Here is a 22,197-nt window from a genome sequence, read left to right as displayed (position 1 = left end):
AATCCAGGATGGTTAAGAGCTAAATAAAAAGACAGAAATACCTAAATGTTTCCAACTCAAGTTAATCGTCTGTTTCCTTGAGAGATGGAGAAATGAAATATGGATCACAATCAGTACAAGCGACCCCCACATGTAAACACCTTTTCATCATGTAACACATCTTTTTAACTGCCTGGTTGGGGGCTCATGTTTCCAGGACGACCTATATTACAATATTAAAATTGCTGGTCTGTGACTGGACTGTGGACTAATTTAAGGGCAAACACTTTGCATTTTAAATACTTTATGCTTTCAAGAACCTCTCCCCAGATAGTAGCTAGGAAATATCCAGCCTGGCTACAATGACCATCTGCTCACACTTTGAAGCTCAGACTCACTAGGCTGAGATGTCTCGATTGACACCTATGTATTTTCATCCAAACCCCCTATGGTTCGGAAGTCCTGAAATAAGTGTAAATAGAGGTCATGCCATTTGTGTAGAGACAGTCCTGTAATGGTAGACAAACTAAATTTACTTTATTGATGTTATAATTTTCTCTTACACCTTGGTTTGTCTAGTGAGGCCCAGGACTCACCATGGTCTGTATAGTGAGGCCCAGAAGACATCATGGCCTGTCTAGTAAAGTCTAGGCATCACCTTAGTTTGACTAGTGAAGTCCAGGTCGTCACCTTGGTCTGTATAGTGAGGCCCAGACATCACCTTAGTCTACATAGTGAGGCCCAGGCATCACCTTGGTTTGTCTAGTGAGGCCCAGACATCACCTTGGTCTGTCTAGTGAGGTCCAGACATCACCTTGGTCTGTCTAGTGAGGTCCAGACATCACCTTAGTCTTTATAGTGAGGCCCAGGCATTACCTTGGTCTTTCCAGGGAGAATCAGGCATCACCCTTGTCTGCCTAAAGAGGTCCAGACATCACCTTCTTTTGTGCAGTAAGACCCAGGCATCACCTTGGTCTACGTAGTGAGGCTCAGACATCACATTGGTTGGTCTGAGGAGACCCCAGTAAAGAAAGTTTGAAAAACTCCTGTTAAAACTATTCTTGCTTACTAAGTCGGAATAGGAGATTTATTATTATTGGTACACTGAATGTACCAGTGGCATAACTATTGATAATGCAGAGGTTGCATGACCTAGTGCTTGATGGGTCTAAAAGCACCTCTGTCTGATCTCTACATTAAAACATTTATGTTCCCCATTTAACATACTGTTAGATATACAAGAGTTTACCCAAAAATATGAACCTCCGGTCACAGAGTTTATGCGCATGAACTAGATATTTAATTTTGCTAATCGACTTCACCTAAACAAAAACCCTCTTCGTATGTCAAGCTTCTAGCAAAAATGTATAAATGATCCTACGGGAAGGGGCACAATATCTTTGATATACTCAATTATTAACCTTCCCCATGATGAGGAAAAACTGAAATATATGACACAGTGGGAAGAGGAGGTAGGTTTTAACTTGTCACTGGAGAATTGGAGATTTTGCTGTGATACATTATCCAAGGTCAGCCACCAAACATCTCTCATGGAGACCTCATTGAAGATACTTCACAGAACCTATCTCGTTCCTACTAAACTCCATAGCATAAACCCAAACACCTCCGATCAATGCTTTCGAGGGTGTAATCAACAAGGGGATATGAAGCATGTCTGGTTGATATGCCCAGTGGTCTTGGATCTCTGGCAAAAAGTGAAACTCCTTATAGAACAAATGATGGGCAGGAAAATAGATTTGGACCCTGCTGTTTTCCTCCTAGGAGCAAAACACCCGTTACTTTCTAAGGGTCTGCACAAATTAGTAAACTTTCTTTTTATGGCTACCAAAATCCATTTTGCTGCAAAATGGAAATCTTCCTCGCTTTCAATATTGCTTGTTAAAGAAAGAAAGAATATTATGTTGTTTGAATGCATAGAGGCTACTATAAATGACATGTGGGATCACTTCTTTAAGACTTGGGGTCCTTGGATGGAATTGGAGCCGAATACGCAACTTGACCAGGTGTTGAACCTCTCTCCATAATATTTGGGGGTGGGGGTAGAGGGGAGTGGGGACTAGAACTACAGTTTGGATTTGCTCCTTGTCTGTTTCAAACTTACAACCCGGATGTAATTGGACCGGAGCTAACTTTGAAATTAAGATAATGAGTATATGTGGCAACTTTTGAACCACATACTGTGGGTTTAACATCTCTTTCCGACTGTTTTGCCCTCCCTTTGTCATTGTCTTGTCTTCCCCTATGTTACCTGTATATTTGTCTTAATTGAATGAATTTGAATCTCCCCTGCGAGGGAAAATATATTCAAGCAAACTTGTACTTTCAGTTTTAATTTTAAAATGTTTAAATAAATCCTTATTGAAATTAAAGGCACCTCTGTCACTTAATAGGACACTAAAATATAAATTACACTTAGTAGATGAATGTTTTGTTACTTATTATGCACTGGGGCTCTGGAGCTTTTAATTACGTCTAGGGTAACAATGGTGCACCACATTCTTCTCAAGGGCAGCATTGTTCTTTTAAAATATTTCTAGTTAGAAAGGTATTGGAAATCATCAGTAAATGAAGAATCTTTGCAATTGTGTTAGAAATGTCATGCAAGGGCATGTAATTAGCAAAAACTTGGTATACATAAATTAATAAAACTGTTTCACAGTGATTCTTTAGACAACTACTGTAATTCATTGCCATCATCATCTGAAAATGTATCTTGTTCTGAATTTGCTTTCTGGCCTACCTCTGGTTACTAGTGAAGGTAGTGGAGCTGGTTATATTGACAGAGGGGTCGCGAGTTCTCTTTCCAGGCTCCCTCTGGTGGTTACTGGAGGTAATGGAGCTGATCTAATTAACAGAGTCCTGCCACCTAATAATGAGGAGGATGACTGGAGATCTGGAGTTTCTGACTGGATTTAAGACAGCCGACTCCCTCTATCCCTGCTGGTGATTTTTTCCTGCCTCCTGAGGTCTTAGTTTCCAGCTCAGTCCCTGCATGCTCAGCTAAGTGTTCTTTTGCTATTGTTCACATTTGATCTGGTTTTGTCTATTTCAGTTTTGCGTGTTCAGCCAGCTCCGGCTGGGGCTGGGCTGAATTTCCATCCTTATGTTACTGCTTGTGCCAGTTTGTTTTTGTCCCTTATTAGATTGGCCTCTTTTTGCTCTGCTTACAGAATATACCAGAGAGCTGCTATAGTGGACGAAGTCTAGTGATTTCAGTATTTTTCTATCAGACGTGTTGGGCATTTTTTTGCAGGGTTTTTTGTGTGATTGCAGAAAGAGTCTTTCCTTTCCTGTCCTGTCTAGTTAGTGTGGGCCCCATCATTTGCTCAGTCTATTTTCCTACCTGCGTTTGTGTTTTCATCTTGTCTCACCGACAATATATGTTTGGGGGCTATCTATTCCTTTGGGGTCTGCTCTGGGGCAGTTTAGATTTCCCATTTCTTGCTTTAGGCTTATTTAATTCTCCGGCTGTGTCGAGGCATCTAGGATCATCGTAGGTACACTTCACGGCTTCTGTAAGTTGTGTGGATAGGATCAGGGGTCTGCAATCCACTTAGTTACCAACCTCTCTGGTTTTCTGTGACTTAGCTTGGTCTTGCTTTCCTCCTCGGTGACCCAATCATAACACTATCTAATCTGTCTGATCATTCAGTTAGTCCCTCTGATTTGCGGCATTAGGTCGGGGTCAGACTTGCGAGAAACTTGCATGAGTCTCGCACGTCAATACCGTGCATTGCCACATGCACTCGGGACCAGAGCGTTTAGATGCATAGAAATACATGCAGCCGCACGCTCCTGTCCGAGTGCCGGCAGCAGTGCCGGGTATTGAGATGCAAGGCTCGTGCGAGTTTCTCGCAAGTCTGACCCCGGCCTTAGAGTGAATCAGTCAGCAAGCTTTCATACCTGAGCTGTTTATATGTGCATGTAGCTCTTTCAAAGGCAAGTCCTGCAATAGCAATGACATGGCCAGTCAGTTCTGCCATTACTGAGAAATGAGTGCTTGTATTGATTTGTATATGTGGCTGCAGATTTAAAGCCTCTGTCACTTCAGTTCTATTCCCTGCTCAGCACCTCCTCCTCCTGCTTGACTGTCAGCCTCCTGACTGAAAAAGCACTTGATAAACGTTAAAATAAAATTAACATACAGTGCCTTGATAAAGAATTCATACCCCATGAAATTTTCCAAATTTTTTCATATTACACCCATTGTATTATATTGGGATTTTATGTGATATACCAACATAGATTAGTAACTATTTGTGAAGTGTGAAGGAAATGATACATGGTTTTCGAAATATTTTTCCATGCACTGTATACACATCAATGTAAAAAAACAACTTGCTGTGCAATTGTTCCATCTTTTGTAACTTCTTTTCAACACTTCAAGATTTGAAAGCCATTAAGAGGCTAAGATATGTGTTCTGAACGTTCTTCATTCAGCTTTCACTTGGAAGCCGCAGATATTTGACATATCGTATTTTTCGGACCATAACATGCACTTTTTTCCCAAAATTTTTTTTGGGGAAAACAAGGGTGCATCTTATGGACGGAATGTACTTACAGCTTGCTCCCATCCCAGCCTGGTGCAACTGGTGTGGCATTTTCGGCGGTGCTTGGTGGTGCAGGGGGCTCCGGTGCCATTTTGTGAAAACCCGAAGCCCCCGCACTTCTATTGCCTCGATGCTGAGGCCTCCAGGAAAATGGCCGCCGGAGGAGGCGCATGCGCAGATTGAGATCTAAGCTCCGAGATCTCAATCTGCACCTGGGATATCAATCTGGGGTCTGGATAAATGGCCGCCGGAGACTATGCATGTGCAGATTGAGATCTAGGCTAAGAGATCTTGTCTCCCGAGATCTCGGCACTTTACCGAGATCTTAATTTGCACATGCGTGGTCTCCGGCGACCATTTTCCCGGAGACCACAGCATCGAGGCAATAGAAGTGCAGGGGCTCCGGGCTTTCACAAAATGTCACCTGCACCACTAAGCACCACCGGAATCTGCCGCATCAGGCTGGGATGGGAGCGAGATCATCGCCCTCCAGTGTCAGACCACCAGAAGAATCGCCCAACTCCTGCTGCCACCAGCGCTGCTGATCCCCCCCCCGGGTAAGCTGAATTCAGGACTGTAAGATGGACCCCTATTTGATGCATTAATTTTTTTCCCCATTTTCCTTCTGAAAATTTGGGGGTGCGTCTTATGGTCTGGTGCGTCTTATAGTCCGAAAAATACGGTATATATGTATATATCGATAAATTATAAAAATGATATTTTTTTAAAAGATGCTGGTGGCAAAGTTGCTGCCAAAAAAGATGCTTCAGGGAAAACACCGCCTGTTTTCCTGAAGCATATTCTGCTTCAAAAACGATGCAAGTACGCATATGAAGGCTGTCATGTGCACATACCTTTAAGCTAGGAGTGGGGAACCTCAGGCCCGCAGGCCATTTACGGCCCTCCATGACCTTTTATTCGGCCCCTGGGGACACTCCCGGGGACCGTAGTGCTTAGACCAGAAGCTGTATTTTCATGGCCACTGGCCTTCTAGTTTCTTCTTCCTCTGTGAGAATGCGCACGCAGTGTTCACTACTGAATGCTTAGGCACATGCAATGAAAAATTATGTCTTGACACCAGTGCCAGCATCAGGATGTATTTTGTGGGCAAAGTTAACATGTGATTTGCACAGCCCCCAAAGGATGGTATAAATATCCGAATGGCCTTCGGCATAAAAAAAATTTCCCCACCGATCCCTTAAGCCATGTGTGAAAAACCCTGTACAGGTATGTGCAGTCCTCATTCAGGTAACATATGGTATAGGACACAGCCCGGTTTAGCCATATAGCTTACTACATAGTTCATGTAAGTAGAAGAGAACAGGCTCATTTTAAGTGAACTTCCTGGAAATTGCACAATAATGGCTTCTCTAATTCACTTTCATTAGTGATTTTGCTTTCAGTAGCAGCAATGAGCAGCTGTGGTCCTTACTGTCTCTTAAGTATTGTTGTAAAATCAGTAAAGTCAGTGTACACATGGACTATTGAGAGAATTTAAAAAAAAAATAGGAAAATTAATATTATGCAGGTTCCTGCATTCAATTCATAATTCTGGGTAATAATAATAATAATAATAATCATCTTTATTTATATAGCGCCAACATATTCCGCAGCGCTTTACAGTTTAACAGTTTCAAAACACAAGTCATAAGTAACAATGCTAACAATACAATAATTAAAGCAAAAAGACGAAATAAGACGACCCTGCTCGTGAGAGCGTACAATCTACAATGAGGTGAGGGAGATACAGAGTACAGGTGTGTATTGGATAACTGGAGTAACTGGGTAACTGGATTGGGTAACTGGAGGTACACTGAAAGGGATTGCGTTAGTTTAGGAAAAAAAATACTTTTTCTTTTTTCATAAACCCTTTATGCCTAACCATTGGCAAAAACAGACAGAAAAGAGTCCATGTGCAAGAACAGTATAAAGGCCATTTGCAGTCCTATAGCTCATCACAATGCACAATTCCACCTGCTTTTGAGGCTCCCTTACCTCTAGGGTGCCTGGACGAACAATGATATCTCCTCCTGTGCACCGAACCCAAGCCTGAACAATATAAGGTGATTATTACAGAATTTTTGAAAGATGATAATGCTGAAAACCGTTTTACCTTCAAACATCCAAGTCTGGTCCTCAGCTCATCACACTCCACTTGCAAAAGCCGAATTTCCACTTCTCGCTCTGACTCTTTACTCGGACAGGGTGAGTGAGCCGGACCTCCATTCACTGATCGCATGATGTCTCCTGTTCGTGGCTTCTTAGACAATGTTGTAGAAGTTTTCTTCTGCTGTAATTATAAGCAGAGTAGAAGTCCTTTACCACATCCTTTTATTTCAGTTCACAGCAGCTCTCATAAAATATTTATACAAGAGTCAATGTATGAGAAGACAGAATAAAATGGATTTGAAAGTAACACAAGCATATTTTGTGAGAAAGACTAGAACAAACAGAAATGGAGAGGAGACAGGAAGACCTAACAATGGTCTCCACAAGCATGAGATACACTCTTCTTTAACATTGGATTGCAGCACTAAGAAGGGAAAATTGTGGACCTGTGGAAATCATAGGATGGATAGACATGGTAATGATATGCAAAAGGTGAAAAACTGGAAATAAAATTTTCAAAACATCTTGATTTGGTTAGTATTGACTATGAGAGCCATTTCCAAAATGATTACGCCAGCCCACATGTTGCTTGTACTACTGTGATAAGCCTGTGGGGCCTACATGTGCTACCATGTCCTGTAGTGTCTCCGCACTTGTTTCCCATCGAGCACATGCATATCTGGGATGTGAGTGGTCAGCAATTTGTAAAAGGAGCTGCCAGCAGGGGATTTTAATTATTTGCTTGCCCAAGTGTATTCCGCATGGCACAACATGTCTCAGACATCTATTAATAACCTGATTGATTGCATGTCAAGGTATGCATCTCTGCGTATGTCACTCAATATTCAATACTGACTAAATTTGGAGTTTTCAAAAATGTTCTTTTAATTGACCCATTATTTGCATATAATTACCAAGTCTATCCATCCTGTGATTTACATAATTTCACAGCTTGTCCTTTTTGGCGTCAAAATTTTAAAGTTGAGGAGTCTGATATTGTACATCAAAATAAACTGGACCTAGTCTGGTGTTGGATTTTCAGATTTTTCTGTTTAGCACCATTAATCGTTTGGAAAGAGTTGTGTTTGAAAATATGTTTGGAATTACACTATTTGGTAATAAAGGATGGCTTTTAGGAAGGACTCATTGGCCACATGCCCTTGAGTCTACACCACTTTGGGGACTTAAGACTCTCGCTCCCGCCTTCTCATTCGGCAGTTCAGTGCACCTATCAAGGTAGAGAAAGCACTCTCTTTTTAAAGTGTAAAAGAGTTGGGCAGTCTCTAAAACTTCTCTAGACTTCAGTGGGGAGGACCACAATTCTGTACTGCCACCTCCCCTATAAATGACTATGATAGGGAATAAGGTGAGAGTCGTGTTCCAGAGGTTAGCTCGGAGGCACACTACGTTTTTTTGGCCAATGACTTTCACTAACCTTATTCTGTCAATGTTAGATATTAAAGGGGTTTTATTATAAACAAAAACAATGTCTATGTGCCATATTAAGGCATATGGACACCAAAGAGGGTGTCTCTGTAGGGAGGAGGACCCCCACAGAGTGTCCGGGCTGGAACCAAGGGGACCACCATCTGAGTTCCTAAGGAAACAGTACCCGGGGAACAGAGGAGGAGAGTGGACTGTTGAGAGTGACAGGACAGCAAGGGGAGGGGCGAGTATAAAAGGGACAGAGAGCGCGCAGAGGAGTCAGTTGGTGATATGTCAGACACGGAGCAGGAGGCGGAGGGGGCGTGAGAGAACGGGAAGTGTTATGAATGGGTCACCGAGGAGAAAAAAGCAAAACAAGCTAAGTCACAGAAAACCAGAGAGGTTGGTAACTATGCAGATTGCAGATCCCTGATCTTACCACACAACTAGCAGTAGCCGTGAAGCGTGCCTACGATGTTCCTAGACGCCTCGTCACGGCCGGAGGACTAAATAAGCCTAAAGCAAGAAAAGGGAAAACTAACTGCCCCAGAGCAGACCCCAAAGGAATAGATAGCCCCCACACATGTATTGACGGTGAAACAAGATAAAGGCACAAACACAGGCAGGAAAATAGGCTGAGCAAATGATGGGTCCCAAACTAACTAGGCGGGAAAGGAAAGAAAAGACACTGTCTGCAACCTGCAAAAAACCCTACAATAATAATGTCCAACACTTCTGATAGCAAAATTAACCCTGAAGTCACTAGACTTCTCCCACTATATCAGCACTCTGAAATATTCTGAGACAGAGCAAAAAGAGACCGAACTAGTAAGGGACAAAAAGCGAATTGGCAAAATACTGATAAATAAGAGTGGAAATTCAGCACAGCCCCCAGCCAGGGTTGGCAAACCACACGAAAAACTGAATAGACCAACAAAATCAAGTGTGAACATTAGCAGAAAAACTTAGCTTTAGATAACTGGAACAGAGCTGAAAACCAAGAGCTGACAAGCCAGAAGGAATCACCAGCAACTGAATAGGGCGTCGGCTGTCTTATATCCAATCGGAGAATCCTGAGGTCCAATCGTCATCCTCATTCTCAGGTGGCAGATCTCCACCGATCAAATCAGCCTCACTACCTCCTGTTACCACCAGAGGGAGTCTGGAAGGGGAACTCACAACTGGTGAACCAGAGAATGAACTCACAACAGGGAAGGACACTGACAGTTGAGAGAAGAGACCAGCAGCGGAGGGTAGATACGCAGTGGCCCTCAGGAAAGAGGTACCGAGCTTACAGACAGGGGACTGTCTCTTCACCCCAATTCTGGGTTACGATCTGCCCCCGGTCATCCTTGGCCGTTACCGCTGAGCTCGAGCCCTCCGCGGCCTGTCCGCTCCCTCTCCCGGCTGCTGCCATCCCCCTTCAGCCCGCGGTTGCGGCCTGCCCGCTGCCACCCGCGGACACTGCCGTTTCACTTGAGCCCGTGGTTGCGGCCTGTCTATCACCACTCACAGCCACCTTCACCGCACTGCAGTCGGCAGTTGGGGCCTGTTCCTCATCAACAGAGACACTCTGCACACAGCCTCAGGCTGTGCGCATGGCCAGTAAACCGCCACTCGAGCACTGCGACACAACACTGCTTGGGGACAGGAGTCCCATTGAACTCGCTAACAAGCGCAACCCCGCTGTTACAACAGGGGGTTACTTCATCTCAGGACTCCATCAGGGCCTGTTGTGCCCCAACTCCTCCTGGGCGCTGGAACACCCGAAGACTACTCCAAATCTTCAGCAGCTGGGCCCAGCGGCTGCGACGCTAAGGCAGCCTCATCAAAGACGCCACAGCAGCCTTATCAAAGACGCCACAGCAGCCTTATCAAAGATGCCAAAGCAGATTCATCAGCAATGCAGCTTCCACAGAGCCGCCGAGGGACGTCAGGACGGATAAGTAACATTATAGAGTAGAATGACCCGTAGACAGCCATACCGTGGCCCCATAGTAACCGGCCTCGGCCGGGTTAGTCGTGTTCTTTTCAAGTAGTGTTTGGTTGTACGACAACTGTGAGGACAACTGTTGTTACCCCTTTTTGGTTGCTTAGTATAGCCCTAGCGGCTTCAAATTATAAATGTTTGCTTTTCAAAGTTCAATCAGTCTCGCGTCTCATCACTGCATCCTGTGAACCTGCTGTTACCTACATTTGGCGTAGTCGGCAGGATGAAGTCTCCGAGTGTGGACAATGACGCCCCAGACCAGGGCAGGGCCGTGAACTCAACAGTTGATGAGGGCCCTCGTTCCAGCATTTCGTTGGGGGCTATGCTGAGCAACCTGCCTAGATTTTCCGGCTCCAATACCATGCTATGGAGCTGGATAGAGTGAATCCGGGGGCTCTTTCGAATGCACCCGATGACTCCTGATCTGGAAGCAGAAGTAGCTCTCATGGCATTAGACGGGGAGGCTCGGAATTCAGTGATGTTAAAACCCTCGGGACACCGCAACACCTTTGATAAAGTTTTGCAGATTTTAGAACAGATCCATGGGGACCCAACCAATGTGGGAGAGTGAAGAACCCAGTTGTTCAGTCGGATGCAGGGGGAGGGGAGACCATCACCCAGTATATGAATGTCCTCCAAGAGTTACACACGGCCATCGAAAGAAAAGACGGCGTAGGGGTAGGACCTGTTGACATTACACTACGCGACCTGTTGGTGACTGGACTGCGGGACCCGTTAATAAAGCAGGCATTACGGGAGCAGATTAGAATGAATCCACGTATAGACTTTTCCGAGGTGGGAAGTCAAGCATGCGCTCGAGAACAGGAGCAGGGGATGGCGGTCCCCGTGGGGAAGGTCCGGAGTGTGGAGGCTTCCCTGAACGCAGTTATGGATCCTCAATGGGTAGAGGAAATGAAGCAGGAGTTGAAGAACATCCAAGGCGAGTTGGCTGAAGTGAAAAGAAGGACTAAGTCTGGGACTGGACGGCCTAGTTTCAACCCTGGTCCCTGGGGACCCTGCTCCACCCGGGGCGGACAGACCTCGCAGACCCAGTGCTATGAGTGTGGGGAGCCGGGTCACTTCACCCGAGAGTGTCCGCAGCGTGGGAGATACCCACCCCGGCGGCCATTAAACTAGAGGGCTCCGGGCTGGGGGGATGCCGCTCGAAGCCAGAAACCACGATTAGGGGTGGTGGAAGTCCCGAAGATTTGGTCGCAGAGTGTCCGCTGGTATGGGCAGGAGTCAAGGGCCGTGCCGTCCGGTGCCTGGTGGATACGAGGTCACAAGTTACAACTATGCCTGCAACTTATTTCCGGCAGAATTTCTACGAGGCAGCGAGACCCCAGTGGGGGCCCATGATCAGACTGGTAGCCGCCAATCAACTACCGGTCCCTGCTGCCGGGGTGGTGTGGGTACAGGTGACGCTGTGCGGTAAATTCATCGGCCGCAGAGGAGTGGCTCTGACCCACGGAGAAACTGATAAACAGCACCCAGTCATTCTGGGCATGAACATACTGCGGGAGTTCGGCAACCTACTCCTCAATGATCCCACGCATGAGACCTTGAAACAGTGGGGTTCCCGCACGGCCCAAGGACAGGTATTCCAGCAGTTGGTGCGGGAAGCACGAGTCCTTCAGGACTGCCAGGAGGGCGAGGCCCTGGGCAAAGTCATCGCGCCAGCGGCTCGCCTGCTTGTACTGCCCCCTGGACAGCAGGCCCGGATAGGTAATATAACCAACCGGACATTTTCCCGCTGGGCCGCTGTCATGTGGGCCGCAGGCGGCAGCGCCCGATCATCTGGCCTCTTGCCAGCTGATGCGGCCACTGGCCTGACTGTTGCTCCTGCCACCAGCCCTATGCGGGCACGGCGGTTATAGTTTCTAACCCTCCCGCACTGCAGGGAGATAAGCTGCCACGCCCCCCCCACGCATCCCATCCTTGCCGTAGCATGAGACCCCCCCCCGCAGTCACTCACAGCGTCGCTTGCCTGCTCTCTTCTCTGTTCACAGGACCTGTGATGAGGTCACAGGAGGGGAGGAGTCAGGGGTCACATGATCAGGAGCCTTTGTCCAGACCCCTGTTCATGTGACTCCTGACTCCGCCCCTCCGGTGACCTCATCACAGGTCCTGTGCGCTCAGCCTTGCCTCTTGGTGTCTGCTAGACTCTGCTGTGCTGTTGTCATGGTGCTGGATGAGGTAAGTATGTGTGGGGTCAGGAGGGGTTTACAGGGTAGATGTAGCAGAGCTGTGTGTGTATGAGGTGTACGGAGCGGAGCCGTGTGTACGAGGTGTTCGGAGCGGAGCCGTGTGTGTACAAGGTGTATGGAGAGGAGCCGTGTGTGTACGAGGTGTACGGGGCGGAGCCGTGTGTGTACGAGGTGTATGGAGTGGAGCCGTGTCTGTATGAGGTGTACGGGATGGAGCCGTGTGTGTACGAGGTGTACGGAGCGGAGCTGTGTGAGTACGAGGTGTACGGAGCGGAGCCGTGTGAGTACGAGGTGTACGGAGCGGAGCTGTGTGTGTACGAGGTGGACGGAGCGGAGCCGTGTGTGTACAAGGTGTACGGAGCGGAGCCGCGTGTGTATGGGGTATACGGAGCTGAGCCGTGTGTGTACGGAGTGAAGCCATATGTGTACGGGATGTACGGAGCGGAGCCAAGTGTGTACGAAGCATGCAAAGTGGGATTTTCCCATGGACACAGGAGTACATGGCGGAGCCCCGAGGAGCATTTTAAAACACACACATGATGTTCCACCTGAAGTGATGTGCTGGAAGCTGACCGGAAATTAGATAATTTCTTGAGGAGATTGTGACGGAAAAAGGAATGCTTCAGATCCATCACCGTGTCCTCCTCCGACAGCACAGACAGCAGGATCGCCTTGGAATCGGATGGATGCCGGCCATGTGAGCGGATCATGATATGTCCTGCACCGGGAGGCTCAGGTGGGCACTACAATGGGAGCCGGGCTGCTATAGTATCTTTATAGAATCTTTATTTATTTATTTCTCTCTTTTTCTTTCTCATTCTCTGTTCTGTCTTTCCCTCATTTTCTTTCTCTCTCTGTTCTTTCTCTCTAATCTTTCTTTTTTCTTTCTCTCTCTCCCTGTTCTTTCTTTCCCCTCTTTCTTTTTCTTTCCTCTCTTTCTTTCTCACTGTTCTTTCTTTTCTTTACTTATTTCTTTCTCTCTGTTCTTTCTCTGTCTCTCTCTGTTCTTTCTTTCTTTCTTTCCCCTCTTTCTTTCTCTCTCTGTTCTTTCTTCTTTCTCTCTCTGTTCTTTCTTTCCCTCTCTCTGTTTTCTCTCTTCCTTAGTGTCAGTCAGTGTGCCCATAATGCCAGTCACTGTGCCCTCAGTACCAGTCAGTGTGATCAGCAGTGCTAAATGGGTGCGATTAGGTGTGGACATGGGTGTGACTAGTTGCGAAATGGGTGTGGCCAGGCGTGGCCTAAAATTTGCAGCGGCGTGGGAGGTATGATAGGGGCAGCTATGACCAGGGGGTCTGGTTGCCCAATGGATAGCAGTTCTGCCAGGAATTCTGTCACCGTGCGTACAAAAGGGGACAGAGCTTTGGGAGGAGCACTGTACCTAAAAGCAATAAATAGGACTGAGCTGAAATCCTGGGCACAGCTGTGAACATGTTATATAGTCGTGTTAATCTCCTCTCACTTCTTGTAAACTACAAGTGTACAAAGATATTATATAGTCACCATGTGACTAGTGGGCCTGTGTAACTTCAAATGCCAGGGCTGAATTTTAGTCCCAGTCCAGCCCTGCTGGACAGACAGTGGTGGCCATGCCCATCCGAGCCCCGATACCATTGGAAGGCGTGGAGATGCAGGTGAAGCCATGCTACTTGGAGCGCTTACCCCCTGGCATACTGGTGGCTCGCTCCCTGACCACAGTGCAGAAGGGGACTGTCCTGGTGCGCTGCATCAACCTTGAAGACCAAGACATCACCCTGAAGCCCCGGACAGAATTGGACAAGCTAGTAAGGCCTTTTGAAGAAGTACTACCGGCCCCTGCAATTCAATTGAGAGTGCAATCCGAGGACCCCTGGGCAGTAACTATCCGTACTCTACAGGCTACGGAAATTTCAACTCAGGAAAAGGGTCGAATCATCCTGGAACAAATGCGGGCCAAACTCTTGTGACTAACCGCAGCCCAGCGCTCTCAGGTAAAAACACTGCTCGGACAGTACCACTAGGTATTTGCTAGTCATGAGGAAGATTTTGGATGTACCACCACCATCACCCATGGAATTCCCACGGCAGGAGCAGCCCCCATCCATGAACGATATCGACAGATTCCTCCACAACTTTACCAAGAGGTGAAAACTTTGCTGGCCCAAATGCTACGAAAGGGAGTGATTCGAGAAAGCCAAAGCCCCTGGGCGGCTCCTATTGTGTTTGTCTGCAAAAAGGATGGCACCTTACAATTCTGCGTGGACTATCAAAAGCTGAATGCTTGCACTATCAAAGACTCGTACCCACTACCCCGAATAGAAGAATCCTTGTCCGCCTTGGGGAAGGCGATGTACGTTTCTACTTTGGACCTGGCCAGTGGGTACTGGCAGGTACCCATGTCAGAAGAAGACAGGGCAAAGACGGCGTTCATACTTCCTATGGGGCTATTTGAGTTTAATCGAATGCCGTTCGGACTGGCTAACGCCCTGGGGACCTTTCAGCGGTTGATGGAGCGGTGTCTGGGAGATCTCAATTTTGAGGCCACGTTGATATACCTGGATGATATCAACATCTATGCTGCCACTTTTGAGGACCACCTGAAGCGGTTGGGGTAGGTACTTGGACGGCTGCAAAAGTACAGGTTGAAGGTAAAACCCCAAAAATGCCATCTATTTCACACCCAGATCGAATTTCTGGGTCATGTCGTCTCAGCGGAGGGCGTAAGGCCGTCCCGGGAAAAGGTTGCTGTCATTCAGGGATGGCCTACCCCCGAGACAATAAAAGACGTGCGGGCCTTCCTGGGGTTGGCCGGATACTACCATCGTTTCATAAAAAATTTTGCATGCCGGGCTCGAGCTCTGCACGACCTGCTGAAGGGGGCTCCCACTGATGCAAATGGATGAAAAATCCAGTGGCGACAACCTCAAGAAGAGGCCATCCAAGACCTTAAGGCTGCGCTCTCGGATGCTCCGGTGTTAGCTTATGCGGATTTCTCGCAACCGTTCATCCTGCACACTGACGGGAGTCTTCATGGGCTGGGGGCCGTGTTGTTACAAGTCCAAGACGGCCGGGAGAGAGTGATCGTGTATGGAAGCCGCTCACTCCATGATTCCGAGGGCAACCCTGACAATTACAGCTCCTTTAAGCTCGAGCTCCTCGCAGTAGTGTGGGCCATGATGGAGCGGTTCGCAGAGTACCTGGCGGGCTCCCAAGTAGTGGTGCGGACTGAAAATAACCCGCTGGCCCATTTGGAAAACGCCAAACTGGGAGCTCTGGAACAAAGATGGGTGGCCTGGATGGCGAAATTCAACTATAAAATTATCTATAAAAGAGGGGCCGAGAATGTACACGCTGATGCTCTCTCCAGGATTCGACATACTACCCCAGGGAAAAGTCGAGACGACAAATTAGAAGGGGAAGAGATACCGTTTGCCCTCACCGCTGCTGTGCTTACTGCTGCCACCCAGGAAGTACCTCCCACGGAGACCCTAAGAGGCATGCTGGAACAATCCCGGGGTAAGTGGATCCAACAGCAGCAAGAAGATGAAGAAATTGGGCTTCTCTGGAAATGGGTAACCGCTGGCAAACTGCCCACTGACTCACAAAGACAGACTTTGACTCAGGACATGTCGCTGATGTTACGACAATGGGAGAGACTGGTTATCCGAAAGGGACTATTGTATCGTAAAATGACATCACGAACAACATCTATGATGAGTTGGCAGTTAGTTGCGCCCGGAGCCCAACTTAACAAACTGGATTGAGAAGCCCATGAAAAAGGGGCTCATTTCGGAGCTCAAAAGACCTTGCAATGGTTACAACAGAAAATTTACCATCCACGCTTGCATGCTGTTGTGGACGAGACTTCCCGGACCTGTCGCCTATGCAAATTAGCTAAACCGCCCGCACAGCGAGCCCCAGTACAATCATGACCTCAGCGCCCCTCAAGCTTCTGACGGTGGATTACCTGACCTGTGGTCCTGCATTCCAGGGGTATGAACACTGCCTTGTCATGGTAGACCATTTCACTAAGTTCGCTGTGGTCACCCCTACTCGAGACCAGACCGCGGGGTCGGCCGCCTCCGCAATTTGTAGAAACTTTATACAAGTTTACGGCTGCCCTCAACGGATACATTCTGATCAAGGAGCATGTTTTTTGGGAAAAATAATGGAGGAACTACACCATCTCTACGGTATTGACAAATCCCGGACCACGCCATACCACCCGCAGGGAAACCGGGCCTGCGAGCAATTGAATCGGACATTAATCCAAATGTTGCGTACTCTGGAGAGTGACAAGAAGGCCCGTTGGCCCGAATATGTCCCTGAACTAGTATGGGTCTATAACAACCGAGTACATCGAGTTACCAGCTATACCCCTTACTCCCTGTTGTTCAGACGCGAGGGCAAGGGGATCACAGAGGTAGAGTTGGACCCAGAGGAACCTCAGCCCTGGACTGGGATATCAACATGGGTCCGAAATCACCGGCACAGGCTGCAAACTCTTCATCGAATCGTACATACCAAACTTCAAGACTTAGAACACCCAGGAAAGAGTTCATCTCTACCTCCTGATCTCCAAAGTGGAGACCGAGTACTCGTACTAGACCAACTAGAGCCACGCTGGGAAGAGGGTCCCTATCGGGTCCTACGCCTTATAAACCCTGAAGGACCTGTGTACCAAATAGAAAAAGAGAAAGATGAAATGCTGCCTATCCTCATAGTGCATTGGAATATGCTATGCCCCTGTATTTCCACCGACCCGAAACAACCTGAACCTGCTCCTCAGGTCTCTGAACCATTGCCCGTGTTCTGGGACTCGGACGACGAAGAAGACTTCCCCACAATAACCAGGGGCTCTCTACTCAATGACAAACCAACTGACACAATTAGCCAGCCCGAACCATCTAGCCCACCATCGGCCACCACCCCTGAAGACTCCACCCTCGTCGAACTAAGACGCTCCGAGCGGTCAACAGCCGGCAAACCCCCCTAACGATACGAACAGGACCAGTTCATATGGCAACGAAAACTGACACCTCCGCAGACCAGCCCAAGCAGACTGAAGCCCTCACCCGAGGACTGGCGAGCTTACAGGATGGGAGAGTGTAGGGAGGAGGACCCCCACAGAGTGTCCGGGCCGGAACCAAGGGGACCACCATCCGATTTCCTAAGGAAACAGTACCCGGGGAACAGAGGAGGAGAGTGGACTGTTGAGAGTAACAGGACAACAAGGGGAGGGGCGAGTATAAAAGGGACAGGGAGCGCACAGAGGAGTCAGTGGGTGATACGTCAGACACGGAGCAGGAGACGGAGGGGGCGTGAGAGAACGGGAAGGACACTGACAGTTGAGAGAAGAGACCAGCAGCAGAGGGTAGATACGCAGTGGCCCTCAGGAAAGAGGTGCCAAGCTTACTGACAGGGGACTGCCTCTTCACCCCAATCCTGGGTTACGATCTGCCCCCGGTCATCCTTGGCCGTTACCGCTGAGCTCGAGCCCTCCGAGGCCTGTCCGCTCCCTCTCCCGGCTGCTGCCATCCCCCTTCAGCCCGCGGTTTTGGCCTTCCCGCTGCCACCCGCGGACGCTGCCGTTTCACTTCAGCCCATGGTTGCGGCCTGTCTACCACCGCTCTCAGCCACCTTCACCCCGCTGCAGTCGGCAGTTGGGGCCTGTTCCTCATCAACAGAGACACTCTGCACACAGCCTCAGGCTGTGCGCGTGGCCAGTAAACCACCACTCTTGAGCACTGCTTGGGGACAGGAGTCCCATTGAACTCGCTAACAAGCGCAACCCTGCTGTTACAAAAGGGGGTTACTTTATCTCAGGACTCCATCAGGGCCTGTTGTGCCCCAACTCCTCCTGGGTGCTGGAACGCCCGAAGACTGCTCCAAATCTTCAGCAGCTGGGCCCAGCGGCTGCGACGCCAAGGCAGCCTCATCAAAGACGCCACAGCAGCCTTAACAAAGACGCCAGAGCAGCCTTATCAAAGATGCCAAAGCAGCTTCATCAGCAACGCAGCTTCCACAGAGCCGTCGAGGGACGTCTGGACGGATAAGTGACATTATAGAGTATAAGTGTTAGGAGTCGGATTCCTGCGTTTACTCAGTAGGGATCCAAATCCTCACATTCTGCACTCTCCTCCTATTTTGCCACTGCAGAGGAGATTGCCTTGCAGCAAATCTCTCCTGAGGCTAAAGGTACTGTCACACTTAGCGATGCACCAGCGATCCCGACCAGCGATATGACGCGGTCAGGATCGCTGGTGCATTGCTAAGTGGTCGCGAGTGAGCTGCCACACAGGCAGATCTCACCAGCGACATCGCAGGGGTTGGGGTCGCTACTTACCTGTCACACTAGGCGATCCTGACGTCCTCCCGCCCGGCTCCACGCTCGTCGCTCGTCTCTCCACAGGAAGCGTCGCAGGAAGCTGACGGCGAGAAATGGTCCAGGATGTTCTTGCGCAATCAGCGATAACCAGCGGGGGAGCGGGTCGTAGGTAAGTATCACACACAGCAATATCGCTAGCAATATCACTATAACGTCACAAGTTATAGCGATATTGCTAGCGATATCGCTTAGTGTGACAGGCCCTTAAGTCCTTCTGTCCTCTTACTGGGCATGCTCATTGGACGATCTCCCATTGGAGATCGGGAGTCATGTGCTCAGGTCCCGCTCCAGTTCTCATTGGTCCATCTCAGAGATCTGGAAGCGTGCAAAAGGTCCCAGCTGCTATAAAAGGCGCGCATGGCTGTTCCGCCATGTGCTAGTATAGTCATACTTGCTGCTGTGTGTATGAGGACGGATGAATGATTCTGGTGACTGACTCATTTGAAACTCCTTCCCTCTGATATTACGCATGTGAATAGGGACTGAGTTAGTTTCAGCGCTCCTCTGCTTCAACTCGCACAGCTGCTAGCGTCCGACATTGCGCTTGCGCCTTGCCTTTGTCATTTGGCGGCAGTGTCCACGCCGTGCTGCAGTAGCAGCCTCCTTTGCATTTGCAGTTGCAACGCTGCGCACACGGTAGGTCTAGATGGCCATAGTGCCGCCGTCTTGGGCTACTCCTGTGACCATATACAGTGTGTGCGTTTTTTACTGAGTTCTGTGACTACAACAGGCTCAGTTATTTGTGTTTGTACTTTTGGCATCCCGTGAGTTTAACTGAGATTGCTCTGCACACCTGGGTGGAGTTTAACCCTGTGTGCAATTCCGCCATATTGCTCCTGCCACCACCTGGCAGCGGTTATTTCACCTACTGCACGGTGGACCCCGAGCAGCGAACGCACTTTATTTATATTTTTATTTAGTGCGTTCCTCCATTCCTAACAATAAGGACCCGTAGACGGCCATACCGTGGCCCCATAGTAACCGACCTCGGCCGGGTTAGTCGTGTTATTTTCAAGTAGTATTTGGTTGTACTGAGTCCCTGCGAGGAAAACTGTTGTTACCCCTTTTTGGTTGCTTAGTATAGCCCTAGCAGCTTCAAATTATAAAAGTTTGCTTTTCAAAGTTCAACCAGTCTCGCGTCTCGACACTGCATCCTGCGAACCTGCTGTTACCTACATCTCTGTGCTGTACCCCTTTTATAAGTCAGAGCATTCGTTGTTACCCTTAGGCTAGGAACACATTGCATTTACAGCTATTTTTGGGCACATATGCTCAGTAGGTATATGCCTGACAGTAGGCCACCCTAGGGTGCTTAGGTATCCATCCATCCATCATAAGAGTCCATTGATTAATTATATCTCATAGAAAACTGTAGCATGTTACAGATTTAAAAATGATATACAGAACACGGCAGCGACCAAACAGAGGGGATCTATAGGAAAGGTCAAGAAAAACATATACCTTAGGCTATGTGCACAGATGTAATGTGCACCTAGCTGTATTCTGGTGCCCTCAAGTTGTTCTTGTCCTAAAAGGCCCCCAATTTTAAAAGGGGTGATTGTTGGGTATCGATTTGTTAACATGGCAGCCAGGGGCCTGCTGAAGGCTTCATAGCAGACTATGGTTTGTACTATTGTATTGCAATATATAGTATAAGCAATAAGATAATCGCAAGGTCAAGTCCCCAAAAAAGACCGAAAAAGTGAAAATTAAAAAAAGTTTTTAAAAATTTTAAAATTACAATTACTTCCTTTCTTTCCTGTTAAAAATAAACGAATAGTCATATTTGGTATTGCCACATCCGTAAAAAGTCCAGTCAAAATTATCAAAATATAAAAATAATTTCCCCATATGGTCAATGATGAAAAGGGAAAAAATTTAACTCAAATGTCAGAATTGTGTTTTTTGTTATCTCACCTCCCTAAAAAAAAAAAGCAATGAAAATATCTTATTTACCCCAAAATGGTACAATAAAAATGTCAGATCACCAGGCCAAAAAAAACAATCCCGAACAAAACTCCATGGAAGGAAATAAGAAAACATTACAGGTAGGAATGAGCGGACCCATGGATGTTTGTGTTCGTTAAAGGGAATCTGTCACCTATTTTATTCGCACATAAGATGCAGCCACCGCCATCAGGGGCTTATCTACAGCATTACGGCATCTACAGCCGAGAATTACGCCTGCGCAGGAGCTGTGACAGAAGCAAGGAAGAGTACGTCATCGCTAGAAGATGGGAGGCACTGGACCCGGATCGTGACACCCATCGGACCCGGACAGGACCGCCCCCTGCTGAGTATAATATATCTCACTTTTCTTATCTTTCAGGTTACATCGGGGGCTTATCTACAGCATTACAGAATGCTATAGATAAGCCCCTGATGGCGGTGGCCGCATCTCATATGAGAAAAAATAGGTGACAGATTCCCTTTAAGTTTGAGCGAACTTTAGTTCAAAGTTCGGTTCGGGTGTACGATAGGTGAGAGAGTGTAACCAACAGGGATGGGGGGTGACCTGCTTCTTGCCGCTGTCAGACATGAGACTGAGACAGAGGTTGTATTCAACAGGTCCATTTTTATTGGTCGCCTTTCTGATGACCACCAGAATTCACCACAGGGATTTCACACTTCTCTTGTACACAGACCTGGTACCTTCATTTCTTTATTATTATCGTTGTGGCGTCCTTCGTGGCTTTTCTCACTGTGGCTGCCCTAGGCCCATCCACCACAGCGCTTTACCAATCTATGTATGCCGTCCGTTTGGTACCCCCAGACAGTCTTCGTCTGTGGCTACTGTCCTCTGGGCAACCCCCCGTGACCGCCTAAACTGTCAGTCCTCTCTGGAGCCTTTCTACCGGCTCTATCTCCGCAGCAGAACCCCCTTTGTAGTGTGCTCCACTCGCTGACTGGACTCTCCAGAACCTTCCCTCAGCCTTTTATACTTCCAGTCCTGGTAGCTCCGTCCACTATCACTTGACAGTTTCTTTGACCAATGGCAGTTATACTTCCCACTCTTACACTCTCCACTGCCCTCTAATGGTCAAACTATAGTACAGCACCCTTTCTCTTTATCTCAGCACTTTCATACCTACACTACGTTACCCCTCTGCCTCTCACTACAGGCAGATCAGTCTGTCGTTCAACTTCCCTACACTCCCCTTCCTTTATCCATTGTCGTCCTCGACAATCTTGTCCTATTCTCTGGGAGTGTACCTTCCACCTTTCTTATTGTCTGTGCCCCTTTTTCTATTCGGACCGCCATAACCAAGACCCTAACCTATCAGGTCATCATCAGCGTCCTTCTATTTTTCTTGGGGCATGTGGTACTGGGGGCCTGACTTAAGGACCACTGTCTGTCTACATTCTACTTGTCTCGTCGTCCTGCCAACTTTAATAAGTCATGGTCAGTATACTCCAAGTGCTCGGGTCCAGTTGAACATTTTTTTTTTATAACACTTCAACATTTCAAATTTACTACACATCTTACCACGTTTACTGCAATACATTTTTATCAGAACATTTTTTTTAGACTTTTACTTTTTTAACAAAACA

At 47.8% G+C, this 22,197-nt stretch overlaps 1 protein-coding gene across 17 annotated transcripts in view; it reads right to left on the bottom strand.

Annotated features, from left to right (window-relative positions):
* RIMBP2 (RIMS binding protein 2) overlaps positions 1-22,197 on the bottom strand; it is an 813,871-nt gene that overhangs the window by 618,367 nt on the left and 173,307 nt on the right. For all 17 annotated transcript variants that reach the window (XR_012222753.1, XM_073557052.1, XM_073557055.1 and 14 more), the window contains exon 4: positions 6,664-6,840. Coding sequence is in view for 16 of the 17 variants with exons in the window: in XM_073557052.1 (XP_073413153.1) it covers positions 6,664-6,840 (177 nt within the window). In the remaining variant the exon portion in view is untranslated. The remainder of the gene's footprint in view (positions 1-6,663; positions 6,841-22,197) is intronic.

The sequence above is a fragment of the Dendrobates tinctorius genome, unplaced genomic scaffold (genome assembly GCF_039654945.1).
Source record: "Dendrobates tinctorius isolate UK_male_01 unplaced genomic scaffold, ASM3965494v1 ptg000243l, whole genome shotgun sequence".
NCBI lineage: Eukaryota > Metazoa > Chordata > Amphibia > Anura > Dendrobatidae > Dendrobates > Dendrobates tinctorius.
Note: the sequence above shows the minus strand (reverse complement) of the source record. Positions and strands in the feature narration are given on the sequence as shown.